This window comes from Haliaeetus leucocephalus, unplaced genomic scaffold, assembly GCF_000737465.1.
Source record: "Haliaeetus leucocephalus isolate CR32 unplaced genomic scaffold, Haliaeetus_leucocephalus-4.0 Scaffold339, whole genome shotgun sequence".
Taxonomy (NCBI): domain Eukaryota; kingdom Metazoa; phylum Chordata; class Aves; order Accipitriformes; family Accipitridae; genus Haliaeetus; species Haliaeetus leucocephalus.
Window position 1 is genome coordinate 2,144,374 of NW_010972775.1, and position 13,636 is coordinate 2,158,009.

The 13,636-nt window shown below is 44.6% G+C and overlaps 1 protein-coding gene across 1 annotated transcript in view; it reads left to right on the plus strand.

Annotated features, from left to right (window-relative positions):
• Nucleotides 1–168: 168 nt before the first annotated feature.
• ARID3B (AT rich interactive domain 3B (BRIGHT-like)) overlaps nt 169–13,636 on the plus strand; it is a 33,797-nt gene continuing 20,329 nt past the window's right edge. Inside the window, exons 1-3 of the mRNA XM_010571607.1 lie at nt 169–301; nt 2,441–3,108; nt 12,554–12,625. Coding sequence (XP_010569909.1) covers nt 2,530–3,108; nt 12,554–12,625 — 651 coding nt within the window. The 5' untranslated portion in view covers nt 169–301; nt 2,441–2,529. The remainder of the gene's footprint in view (nt 302–2,440; nt 3,109–12,553; nt 12,626–13,636) is intronic.

A 13,636-nucleotide genomic window follows, 5' to 3' on the forward strand; every position in this document is an offset into this window, starting at 1 on the left:
GGGGGGGCGTTAATGGAGTTGTTTACCACCCCGGGAGACCTCTCCCTTCCTCGGGGCCGGGAGGCTGCTCATCTCACCCTTTAACTCTTTCAGGTGGTTTCCGCTTGGAAAAACCTCTTTCCAAGCGCTGCTGGCGCAGAGGCAGGCGTTTTCCTAATTACGCTAGATAAAAATTCAGATCAAGGGGCTTCTTTAATTAAAGGGCTCTCCCAGGGATTAAAAGCTGCACAAAGGCTGGTGCGTGAGGACCTGAAGGTTGAACTGAATCCTTTCGCTGCCTGGGTTGGGAGAGACGCGGAAAGTAAGCAAATATCCATGCTGAGGGGTAAAATGGATGTTAAAACCTGGAGCGGTTTAATGTTATTAATTAGTCTAGTTGCAGTTGTGATCTTAAACTCTGTCCCGATATTGTGACTTAATTATTTGCTGTGAGAAACGCGTCCCCTCATTGACTTAAAACTTGCCGTAAAGTTGGCTGTGCCTCTCCACACTAACATCGATACTTGCTGAGGGCATGTTCCCCGTATCCAAAATTCATCTTTTTGGAGGCTTGCGAGGTTTGAGCTGGGCTCTGATGAAAACCCTCGGCAGCCGCGCATAAATCCTGCCGAAACCTGCCACACGCTATTGTACCTGAACTCCAGGAAATACGCGGGCGCTGCATACCAGGGTGTTGCTGCACCTGAGGTGTGTTTGCTCGGCATGTTAACCGAGTATCAGGTCATTTATTATCGTTAATGTACCCGAGGCATGTATTAACTGCACGCCCTGCTGAATGTCCCCCAGGCAAGAGAGGTGACACCTCACCCGTGCCTCAGGTGCAACAATATACAGCAAGGTGTGGGCTGTAGGTTCTCTAGCCTGGTTTATGGTTGCTGTTGCAACACCGGCACCAGTTCATTGTTGCTTTACCAGAGGAGGGTGTGTGTGGAGCTTGGCCAGATGGTGTATTGTGCCTGCCGAAGGAGTCTAAGACTCTTTTCAGCTGCCAGGTAATGCATTATTGCTCCTGACATTCAAACCACTAATCCACTTTATATTGTTTCATTTGCAAGCTAAAGCTATGCTGCTGCCTGCTAGATAAAAATGCAAATGCACCAGCCAGGCTTTTCATTTTGGTGATGGGCTGTTATTTAGCACAGGGAAGAGTTTGCAGAGGAAAAATTAGTTGGGCATCGTAGCTCGAGGGCGCTCTGTACGAGAGAGCGTCTGACAACCTTAGAGGAAGACTTGGAGTTGTGCTAAGGATGCTCGAAGTTGTCTTTCACTTTTAAAACTGGTGTCTGGTAGGTTATTTGTCGTTCTAGAACAGAACTGTGTCTGTTTTGAAAATGTGTGTTAGCGAAATAGTCTCTTTTTTCAAGTATGTGGCTTTAATAGCACAGTGCTGGTTGTAAACAGGGTGGTGGGAGGTGGCCAGGAGACTCTGTAGCTTGTTTGTAGTTGGCCTTTCCTTTGTTTCTCCAAGCCGACTGTATTTTGATATCAATGAACCTTGAAGGGCAGCAAGCGAGACCTGTTTAAGCATCTTTTTACATAAAAAAAGCTGAGAAGGACCATCTTTGTCAACAGGTCCAGTTTGTGACACAAAGTCCAAAATATACATGCTGATTTTAATGGTTGGGGATTACAGGCGTAGTCATCTTTCTAGGATTTACTCTAGATCAGAGTGGTATTTCTGACTGCGGTCTCTTCTGTTGGTCTTTGCTCAAGAGGAGGCTAGTGCTGGCTCAGCATGGGCTTGCTGCAGGTCAAAATGGAGAGCTAGGAAAGGCTGTCCTTCGGCTGGGAAAATCGAAGGGAGGCCATGGCCGGGGCTTGAGATGCACTGGGAACCAGAGGCAGGAGTTGCTTGGCGCTCAGCGGTCTGTTTCAGGCTACAGTGGTCTTGTCTCGCTCTCCTGGGGCAAAATAATGGCTGAATATAGGGGGTTTTTAAAGGCAGACATATAAAGTGTAAAGAATTTAGTAATGTAAGGAAAAGAATTTAGAGATGACTGTTGTGTGATAAATTACTGCCCATTTTTTAATAGAAATATGGTCAAGCTTATCACCCTGACTGTCTCCTTTTAAGGTAGTATTTTCAGAAGCACCAAACCCTAGATGTTAAACCTAACATTAAAAAAGTAATTATTTAGGAAGTGTGGAAGGATTCTGACAGAAAAATGAACTGTTGGGACCGTGGACAAAGGCATTTCAGATGCTGTCTTTGGGGTATACGAAACTGAGGTTATAGCGAATGTGTTCAGCTTGAAAATACAATTAAACAGTCTGAAAATTGAATGCAAGTTTGAGCCTGAGGCTGTTAAACATGAAGCTGATTGTTTCACGGTCTCCTGCACAGGAAAGAGTATTGGCTTTGCACTCTATTTATCCTCTTCCTGGGGAAAAGATGAAAGCATTTTATATTCATACGGACAAATATTTGTCTATCTTTCAGATTCTGACAGTCTCCCAAGGTCGGGGCTTGAACCCTGCCAGATAAAGTCAAAAACGCCCCCCTCTTTTCCCAGCCATGCAAACTGCGGGATGAAGCTGGAAGCTGTGGTCGAGCAGCTGCAGAAGCAGCAGCAGAAGCAGCAAGCGCCTCTGCAGATGGATTCCAGGGAGAGACAGCAGAGGCAGATGAGAGAAGCCCAGCTGCTCTACACTCAGCAGCTGGCTGTGCAGCAGGCTGTCCTAGCAGCCACATCTGGCAGGGCTTCGGGTGGCTCTGCTGTTGGTCCCTTGGCCAGAGGCCCACCTGCAGCTGGAGCTACGCGGGCTTTTGATCAGAGCAGCATGAATTCGGAGCCAGAAGAGGAGGAGGAAGAAGACGAGGAAGAGGAGGAGGAGGAGGAGGAGGAAGGGGGTTTGGAAGGTGGAGATCTTGAGGATGGTGCTAATGTGACTGGGAAAGAAACCTGCTCTGCTCTGAAATATTTTCATGCTCCCAAAGTTGCCCATCACAACCAAAGAGTGGCCTCTACCTCTAATCCTCTTCCGGCTTCAGGGCACCAGCGGGGACAACAGGGCAAAGAAGAACAGGGTAAAGACACTACTAAGCAACCATATTCCGGTTCCCCGTCTGGACGCCAGAACTGGCGGTTGGATGAGCAGCTCAAACAGGTCAGTGTTAACATTACTTCCTTCTGAATAAGAATGACCATATTCAGTCAGACTGAGGATTTCTTTAGCCCAGTGTCCTGTTACAAGCACTGGCTGTTTGCAAGTGCTTTGGAAAGAGTGCGAGAACCAGGCACGTGCAGAGCGATGCTTCCCTGGTGTACACTTCCAGGTTTATCCTTTTATAAAGAGATTTCGCAAGAGCTTGATTTGCTTTACAGATACAGATTTTCAGCTAATAATATAGAAACCCCAACCTGTCAGAACCTTTGTGGGGAGGTAGAGGTTTGATCTTTGGCTTGGTTATCTTCTATCTCACTGCTGCTGTGCCATTCAGAATGGAACAGGCTGGTGTTATATTTATTTTTGGTGCAGACACTTGCCTGCTAATGTCTCACTCAAGTTATTTCACGTAAGACATCTATAACGCCTTTGTGTCAGACCTCTGGGATGCTGCAACTGGGGCTAGATTTCTGGTTGGTGGTGCAGGCAGGCAGCGAAGAGTGCATGTCCTGCCACTGATCCTGTGAGTAAGCAGAGCCACTTTGTATTTCATGTGTGGGAAGGAAGGAGCTAACTTGCTCCTGCTTGGTTTTGGTAGGAGGTTAATTCTATGTCTGAATGAAGAATTACTAGTCCTTGTAGATAAATGCCAGAGGATCAAGATTTCTGTTCTTTGTTCTAAGTGGGTATTTCAGTTGATGTAGCACTTGTGTGCTCTTTTGTTACAGACCTAACTCAAGCAGACTTTCGGAGAGGTTTACAGCATTTATGTGCATTGAAATTGAGCCAAAGGATGACACGGTTTAAATAAAGAAAAAAAGCTGGACTTAATTGTCCTTTTCTGCAGATGTTAGCCTGAGTGCAAAGAGGGTTAGGTTTTGCTTCAGATAGTTCTTTGCGGTAAGAAACCTCGTATGGGCAAAAACAGAGCTGCTTTTTCTTTCCCTCCTGCAAACCCTGTGAAGTAAAAAAGCTGGAGCTGCTTTGTGGTGGCTGGTGAACCAGAGGTGTTTGAACGGTTGCTGTGGATGCTCAGGGCAGGCTCTCCTCTTAGCTGTTGGTCACATGCATAAGATGATTTGTTTTATGCTGTCACAGGCAGCAGGTTGAGGAGGAACTGCTAAAGCTCAGCAAGCTTTATTTCTTTTCCCATTCCATTTAGTGTGGCCTGTAGGCTCCTGCCCAGCTGCTCCTGCAAAACTGTACCAATTTGGTGTTTCTTCACCAAGGCTTGTGGGAGGAACTCCTCTAAATTGCCAGGTGAATGGCATTTGTACTATTGGTGCTATAAAGCATGCTAGCAAAGCAGCCCTGGTGCATGGGATGCAGCAGGCAACCAGTTGCTGCTGTGTTTTCTCCGTGCTTGCCTCTCAAGAGGGGTTGGGCTGAAAAAAAGAGCTACTCAAGCTGCTGTAGGGAAATGAAGTGGGTATGTCGCTCAGGGGACAGTCACTAGAGAATTTGCTTCAGAATTTACTGGATTGGGAGTGACTGGCAAAAACTTCCTCTTTCAGTTCTCTGGGTGGAGAATAGTAGGCAGGACTCTGGTGTTAGGGGGATCACTTTCTAAAAAAACACCAATAAACTTAGCATTAGTCTTTGGCTGTTTTTATTTCTAGCTCAGCCGGTGCTAATAAGCATGTCATTGTGCTTCTTTCCAATACTTGCTTATCTTGTGAGAGTCCTGTGAATCTTAATTAATAGGCTTGATTCCTAGGTCATTTGCCCTGTTCTGGGAAGACAAATAACCTTAAATGTGCCAGATCTGGTCTTAGCTGATGTGGAATAGCAAAAAACACACAAACAAAAAACCCAAAACTGTTTTACAGTTGGCATACTGTGCACTAATACTTACCCAGTTACTTTGGCCCACTTCAGCAGTAATCAAGTCTTTTGGTAGTAGGTTGCAGCTTTGATTTCAGGCCAACTTATTCTGGAAGCCAAAGTGCACAAAGCTTCACCAGGAAGCAAAACTAAAAGAAAAACTCTCTTGCTTCTGTGTTAAAGTAATCTGTTTCACTGCTGGGGAGGCAGACAGTACAGCAGTAAAGAAAGGAATTAGAGGAATTCATGGACATCAAGTTAAGGAATGGATTATAAAGGAATATCAGGGATGTGCTGTGCTACAACAGTTCTGGATGGTGGGAAAGTATGGCAGGTTCCCATGTTGTCCTGAAATACTGTCTCCTGGTACTGTCATTGAAGATGGAGTACTGGGCTAGATGGTCTGCCCCAGCAAGGCATAGCTTATATTCGTAGTCATGCTGGTGAACGATGTTATTAAGGTGCTATGGCGTGCTCAAAAGGCCATGTTGAAGTGCCCAATATTAGTGATGCGGGTGCAGTATATTCACCTTGAGTAGGGTAAATATTGCAGATCAGCTTGTTTGCATTCACCAGTGAAGTCTGCATACCAGGGAGTAAAAATTTAACTCCACTATACCAGTTCAGAGCTGGTGAGCAGGGGGCTGTGTGGAGGTAGGAATAAACTGGGTGAGCAGACAGGAAGAACTGTTAGCTGGCATGATTGCAAAGGGGCAGAAATGTGTGAGCAACTGTGGACTGTCCGCATAATTCTGTATGCTAAATGGTAGCACGCTGCCCCAGTGTGAGCCTAGCTTGAAATTTTTCATTTCAAAGGCATACTTTAAAGATACTGGGCTTTTTCTTCTGTCTTTGTCTAAAATGGTTGTGTTGGGCAGAAAAAACAGGATCAAATGCAGAAGTGCCTGCATTCTCCAGTTTGTTTTTGAAATGATTCTTGAACTTGCCTTTTTTTTTAGCGTCTGTTCAGATATGGAGGCTAATAACCAGTTAGTATACACTGCTCCCAGCTAGCTCTGCTCTGTGAGTATTTGTGGTATGCATAATGGCTGTTGCTTTCAGAAGAGGGGGGGGAAAGTCATTTCAATTTCTTCTTTCAAGTGTGGATTGTTCTTCTGAAAGTGATGCCATTGGAGAAAAATGTATCTTGAAAGTGTAAGGCTAAGATTGCCTGGAAGGTATGTGGCATGAAGATGGCAGAAAGATGGAAGCTACCAGCAAGATGAAGCCCCATTCTGTTCAGTCCTGGACAGCCAAGTAAATAATTGTAGAACAAGCTGGCAGACAAAAGAGCTGGCTCAGCTTATGACACAGGGGCGGTGGGAATCCTGTCAGCACAAAACAACAAGGGAGTGGAGTTGCTTGTCGGGGAGTTGCAGTCCCGAAAGAAGAGCCGGGGGTGGGTGGTGGTGTGTGTGTGTGTGCTCAGCTCGCTCGCTCCTCGGACTTGCTCGAATCCCCTGCAAATCCATCACGGCTCCGACAGCTGTAGTCTCCCGCAGCCGCCCTCAAAAAGGGCGTTGTGAGCTGCCTGTCTCTGAAGAAAAATGAGTTTTTAATTCCTTGGGTGAAAATGTTGCTTTTAGCAGATGGTTGGGTGTGGGTCCTCATCCCGTGGGTTTTCACATTGCTTGGTGATGTCTCTGGTTACCAGGGAGAGCTGTGTAGGAAAGGCAGGACCACAGCCGCCGTCTTGGTGGTGCTGCTTACTCCTTCTCCACTCAAGGCTGGCATGCAGCACTAGCATGAGCAATTTAGTCAGGCTGTTACTACAGCACGCACATTAGTACGTGCATTCCTTTGTGGAATGTAAAAATAAAGCCAAGGTTTTCAGGCATCAGCTGATACTTAATGCCTTCTTAAATGCAGCAAGGTAAGTCTCCATAAAGCAGCTGTCTGACTTTCAGAGAGTGGTTTGTGGTCTGGTTTTTGGGGATGTCTCATGTTAGATTCTCAGAAATCACGAGTCACTCCTGAAAATCCTGACGTAAACTTTTAAAAAGGTCATGGTGTTTATTAAAGTAAGTCAGCTTAAAATAATTACTTTGCTTTTGCTCTAGGGTCTAGGAATGAGTGGCTGAGATTCCATAACCTTAAGTATGTGCCTCAAGTGGTGTGTCTATTGAGGTATTGCTCAGGAGATACTCATTAATCCAGAGGGGGTGAAGGTCCCAGGAATAAAAAAAGTTGCATTTCACATGGTGCATTTTTTGCCTCCTAGTTATTTCAGATATCCAGGGCCCAATCCAAAGGTTGGATTTTTCATGCCTTATGTGGGTCACTGGGTATTTTTCTTTTTATGATGTAGTGAGAGGAGAATACTTCATTAATAGCTATGATGTTAGATATTTGGTTTCTTTTTTACTGAAAGCTGTTTTCCCAAAGAACAGATTTTAATTCTTAAATTGCCAATTACTGCTTCTCTTTGAAGTTTATGGTTTAGGTTTGTTTTGGTGAAAAGACTTCATGCCTGTGACAGTCTGCTTCTGCTGTAGCACCTAACTTGGTGGTCATATTGATCTGTAACTTAAAGTGCAGCATCAGTGGCTGGAGCAACAAAATCACCTTTTTGTTTAATATACCAAATAATGCATGGGAGAGGAGAACCAAGAAACTGCTTGTGATGACTGTAGGCAGCAGCCTACAAACAACTTGTATTAGACATCAGAGAATTCCCCCAGATCTTCATCTCAAGAGGCAATTCCACAGGCTTCATCAAGGCTATGTTATATTGCAGTGACTGTGCTATATCTGGAGGCAGAGCGAAGGAGCAGAGCGAGGAGCTCATTTATATCCTGGAGAAGATACTTCTCATTTTAGGATTTGTTCAGGTGCTAAATTTATCTTTAGGAATAGTTGCAGCTTGTCTCCTTTGGTGCCAATTTATAGAAATTCTAGCTAACACTGGAGACAGTAGGTGGAAAGAGCTCAAATGTGTTGTATTCTTAACGCTTCTGTTTTTCTCACTTCAGGGTAAATCTGAGACTCTCTCATGTGGCAGTGAGAATTTCTCTTCCCACAGCCATACAGCACTGAACAAATCTTCTTGTCACTTACGTTTTAGTTAATTCCTGTGAGTATTTGTGAATAGGAGTCATTCACAAAGAGCCCAACTTTTCCTTAAGGATAAGGAAGCAGATTCCTGTTTTTCAAAGAATTGTGTTGGTGCTGCAGTCACTAGGTCATGGGAGCCCATAAAGAAACTTAATAAAAAAAGGTAATTAATCTGTTAACTTCAGTCCATTCTTATTCTTTCCTTCCCCATCCTCCCTGCCATTCCTGAAATCACTAAAATGTTTTCAAAACCTGCCTTTGAAGCTTGTAGATATTGAATTGAGCTCTGTTATTAGTAAGACTGGGAAGGGTTTATTCCAATTTCAGCAGAGCTTTACCAGGCAGCTTGTGCATGCAGTAATTATGACTTGGTTCTCCATGCTTGAGAACTTGCAGCTCAGGGCAGTAGTCCTGATCTTATCAGCGTTTTGTAGTACAACAGTTTTCTTTATAATAGCATCTGTTTCACTTCCTAAGGCTTAACTCTACCCACAAAAGGAATTTCTGTGGATTCTCTGATAATCCTGAAATTGCTGCCCCTGTACCTTTTCATTGACTCAGTGCTTTCAGTTAACCCATGGGGTAGGGGAGGGGCTTTCTTTTTCACTGCAACATTTAGCCTTGTCCCTCAGTGGATATTTCAGCAGATTTCTGGCCTAAAACCACTGTCAAAACTGGAGGTCTGCAGTAAGGAGGTGCAGAATGATTTGAGTTTCGTGCCAGAAGTTTTCTTTTTTCTTTTACATATTAAAGCTTTAGTTGGCTCTCTCCAGTTCAGAGTTTGCCATTTGAGTACAACTTTGTAGTCTGGTAAAACCTCATCTGGCTTTAGCTGAGCCCCTCTCAAACAGCTGTATGAAACTGGGGTGGGGGAGAAAGCAGTGACCTGGAAAAGGAGCATTTCCAATTTCTCATCAATGTCCCTGTTTGCACACTAACTGCAATTTGTGCAGGCAAAACTGGAGGAGAAGATGAGATGCTGTTCTGTTTGCCTTAATACTTCACTTTTTTTATTAAGCACAGAGTTTTGATTAGTTCTCTAATCTCTGGGAGGGACAGACATGTGAGATGGTAATATTTGAGAGGTGGGTGTCCTGCAGGGAGGGATTGAGGCAGCTTATTTGTAAGGTTTTTGTCCTCAAAAGAATGGGCTGGATGAAGCACGAAAGTGTTTGTCATCTCCTTTTCTCTCTGCTTGGCAACTCAGGGTTAACTCTGGCTCTTGAATGTGGGATTGGAAACCAAAATTGCTCTGGACATCTGAGCTTCCTTCTAATAAGATATTCCAGGTGGTTAGGGAGTAATCCTAAAATAGCTCCAGATGTAATTGCTTCTGAAGCCAGGCTCACAGCCTCTTGGGGAGGGGGCGGTCTGGGGGGGCTCTGATGACACCCCTGAGGTGTCTGCAGCACAGGGGAGGCTCCCTGGCTCTGCCAGCAGCTCGTGAAGGTGGCCAGCCCTTCCCAACACTTTTGCCTTCCCACTCAGGCTTTGCATCGGGGGGCTCAAGCACTGCCAGTGCCACTTCTGCCACCTTTTTCTGCAAGAAACCAGATAAATTCTTGCCCGTGGTAATGCAAGGGCTGTTTGTCAAACATCAGCAAATTCCCTTGATACAAATGGGTGGAGGGAGAGGCAGGACTGTCCCCAGAGAATGACCTGCCTCTCTGAACAGTGTTTTTTCCTTCCTGCTACTATTGCCTGACTTATACAAAGGTCTTTTAATGACTTGTGAGGATATATTGATTTCTCAGGTTCCTGCTGTTCATACAGAGGACAGCTTCTCAGCATAGGGTAGCTTTGTTTTCCTAGGAGAAATGGAAAGGAAGCTTGATACCAAAGCTCCTGCTGAGCTCTCTTGCTGTGCAAAATGTAGTTTATTCTGCATATGGAGCACCTCTTGCTTTAGTAGCTTCGTGGCCTCTTTACTGATTTACCTGTTCCAGTTGTGCTTGAGTCGCTGTTCTGACAGCTGCCAATATTTGGTATCTTTGGTTGTAGCCTTGGCACAAACCCAAAGGTTTTGGTGAGCAGAATAGTCCCTCAAGATCAAAGCTGAGGCCTGGGAAAGTGCCTGTCGGTGCTTGTACTCTGTTCTCTGAATAAATAAGGCTTTATTCCCCAGCTGCTGAGCTGACATTTCATGCTAGCCTGAGACTTTGCTAACTCTGCTACCCAAAACAAACCTGTGCTCTGTCCTCATGTCTCTGCAGCCCATGTGTTGTTTCAGTGCACCCTTGCTGATTTACATCGTGGCAGCTGCCGCTTGCACCGAGGTGGATGAGAAGCACTCTTATCTCTTCTGATAGCTTAACATGGGGAGTGGTAACTGGCTTTAAACCTTTACAGCTATTGCGGGAGGAAATGCTAATGCTGTCCAGTGTCTCTCACCTTAGATCACTGTGTCATGCCAGGTGATATCCATCTCTGCCAATTTTCTGGACATATGGCAAAACACTGATGCCTTCAACTAGCTTTAAGCTCCTTTTCACTAGCGAGGTGTGGGGGATAATTACTTCGGTGCTCTCGAGCATCTCAGGATGTAGGTGTGGGAAGCAGGGTGCATATATTCTGCTTATTCTCTGTATCAAACCTTAATCTTGTCATTCTTTTCTAATTACCCTTTTTCTTCAAATGGAACAAGTAAAATAACTTCTAAAGAGTCTTTAATCCCATGTGAAGTTCTGTTCCTGGAAATTTTACCAAGTTCAAACCCACTGGCAGTAGAGAATTGTCTCCTTTAAGCCCCCTTCTCTTTCCTGTCCTCAAATCTAGCGGAATAAGCTCTCAGCATGACCAAAGTTGCCTATGAAAGCAAGTGTTTTGCTTCTTGGAGCACCCAGTTTAACACCATGAGCAGTTTTGCCCTCTGGATTTATAACCAAATACAAACTTGGGAAGAAAGCAGCTCAGCCCTCTACAAATCATCTTGCCTTGGAGTGTGTGAAGTTGAGGATGGGAAGTAGCTGCTGCCTTCTGAAGAGACTGTCTCTTATTCTGACTGTTCAGATAGGTTTGTTGATCTGAGTTAACAATCAGTGAGGCTTTAGGAGCAGCTGGATGTTACCGTAATTAGCAAAAAACCTGTGGTTTTAATGTCTGCTAGGAAAGGACACCCAGATGAATCCTCCTGTGAACAAAACTGGTCTTCAGATCTCTTCCTAGAGAGGGCTGGGAATTGATCTGCTGTAATAAACAGCTGACATAACAGAAGTGGCAATAATCCCCCATTAAATATCTTTCAGTTGATGGGACTCACTGGATAATTGACTTTCCAGCAGGAATTACTGGCTCAAACTAAATCAGCAGGCATTAGGGCAGATCACTGCAGTGTTTTTTAAAGGGGCAAATGTAGCTTTGCCTGGCCTTGACAAGAGCTATTCATCTTTCTAATTCAATGTATGTGTCACAACCAGATGACTCCAAGATTTCAGAGATTGGACCACCTCTCTAATTCACATGCTTTTTTTTTTTTTGCCTTTTTTTTTTTGTGCTGAAACCTCTTGCTATCCTCAATGCTTTTCTATCTGCATTAGGATGCTGTGTGTTTATCAGGACAGGGTAGTCCAAGCTACCTTGCCAGATGGATTTGGCTGTTGTCTTTCCTTGAGTGGCTCTGGAGCACTTGCTGTACTGGAGGTTTATGAAATTTATGGTTTAAAGATACTTGGACAGTTTTTCAGAATCATTCTTCTGGTCTTGATCCTGCTGTACAGCCAGAGGCTACCTCTGCTGGTTTCCAGCCCCAGTGATCATTTCAGGATGATGGTTTACCAAGTTGAATAGGCCTAACTAGAGTAATCCTTCTAATGCATAAGAAGAATGAACCTTAATCCAGCAAAGCTGAGCTTTCCATTTCTGTGGTGAAAATCCAGATCCAGGAGTAAGGGTCCTGGCTTGGCAAGAGGCTTTCCAGTGGGATTATTTCCCTCTTTCTTTGGCATACTCTGGTTTTGGTTTTGTAGGCAAGTGGGGGAGGACAGAAGGGCATTTCCAAGTGTGTTCGGTGTCACCTGGCGAACAGAAAGGAAGGATGCCTGGATAACACCTGAGTCTTTCACTAGGGGCTCTGGGATGTACACTTGGTAAAAAGATGGACATGGAGAGCAAAAGCAGCACCTCTCTGTTTAGGTGCTGGACCTTATTACACCAAAGCACCTGCTGCGAGGTGGGTGGGGGGGGTAGTATACTTCTGTTTAGCAGATGAAGGAAGGCAGCTGGTGAAGGTGTTGAGGACTTTCCACGGGAATGGTTTTCCCTGGCATCAGATAGCTTTTTTGAGATACATTCTGCAAGAAAAATCTTAGCACTGAAAAACTTCCCGACCTTCAGTAGTCTCCTGGAAGGTGAAATCCCACTTCCCATTTTGGGCTGAGTGTCAGAGATTCCAGGAAAGTGTGCTGTAACAAATGCACAAATGTCCCCATCTTTCTAGTCTTTTAGGTCTAAGCCAGCAGCTGCTTTTGCATGTGTTTGTGCCCAAAAATGCACATTTGCAAGCTTTCTGGAATTGTCCACAAAGCCTTTCGCTGGCCATCCTTTCACCCTTTCATTTCTCTCTCCCTAGAACGGCAACGTGACCTGGAGCGATGAAGGTGATGGATGCCGAGGAAGAGAAATTTCACGAGACTTTGCCAAGGTCAGTCTGATCATGGGGATTTGGGGGAAGGGGTAACTTTGGGGAATTCTTCCCCTGATCTGTGACAGAGGGTGACTACGGAGCCCTCACTATTCCTCTACAGTGAACTTGTAAGAAAACTGCTTTGTCCTACAGCCCTCTGCCTACAAACCATCTATTTGGGGCTGTTTTGTTGCCTTTGGTCACTGGAATATAGTTTGAACTAAAACTTAATCACCAAACTTTTGACATTTAAAATCTTAGTCAATGCTTTCTTCAGCTGGGAGAAGAGTATTTTGTTTCTTGAACCTGATTAGCACTGTGGTCGTGGATTTGAATGTGACAGCTGTGTGTCACATCAGCCAGAGGAATTCATTTTAAACTAAGCTGGCTCTTTCTGAAAGGGTGCAGCTAATTGCTCTGCAAATACACTGGTGTGCTTTCTTCCCAGAGCTCAGTGGTGAGAAAGTGCAGAGCTTCACAGGAAATGAGCCCAAAAAGACCCTCTTCTTTTAGGCTAGATGAATACCAAGTAGCTAGCAGCACCTACGGAGAGACTGAAATACATATTGCCCAATGAATATTTGCTTTTCCATTGAGCTGCTCCACAAGAGTAGCTACAACCAGCAAAAAATTCCCTGGAGTAATGCAGGTTTCTTCCTCAATGCAAATGAGAGAAGGAATTGAATTCTTCATGTAGAGCATTGTCTTCTGTCTTGTTCTATATCCTCCTGTATCTCAGTGAGAGGCTGACTTCGGCCCTTTCAGCCTGTCACTTTGTGGCCTCACAGGCTTCTTGATAGGTGAAAATTAGATTTTTCTGTTCAAGAGGTAGTTGTAAGATGACATTCGTGCCTGTCCCTTCTGAAAAATCAGTGGATAATGGTAGCATACAGTGCCTCTCCTTTGGAATAAGCTGCCCATGGAACTTTATTTTAAGTGCTTGGGTTTTTAAGCCTTTTGGTAAAATTATTTCTGCAGAAAATTGGTTCCAGGCTGGTTTCTGATATTTTTTAAGGCTTTTTGGCTTAT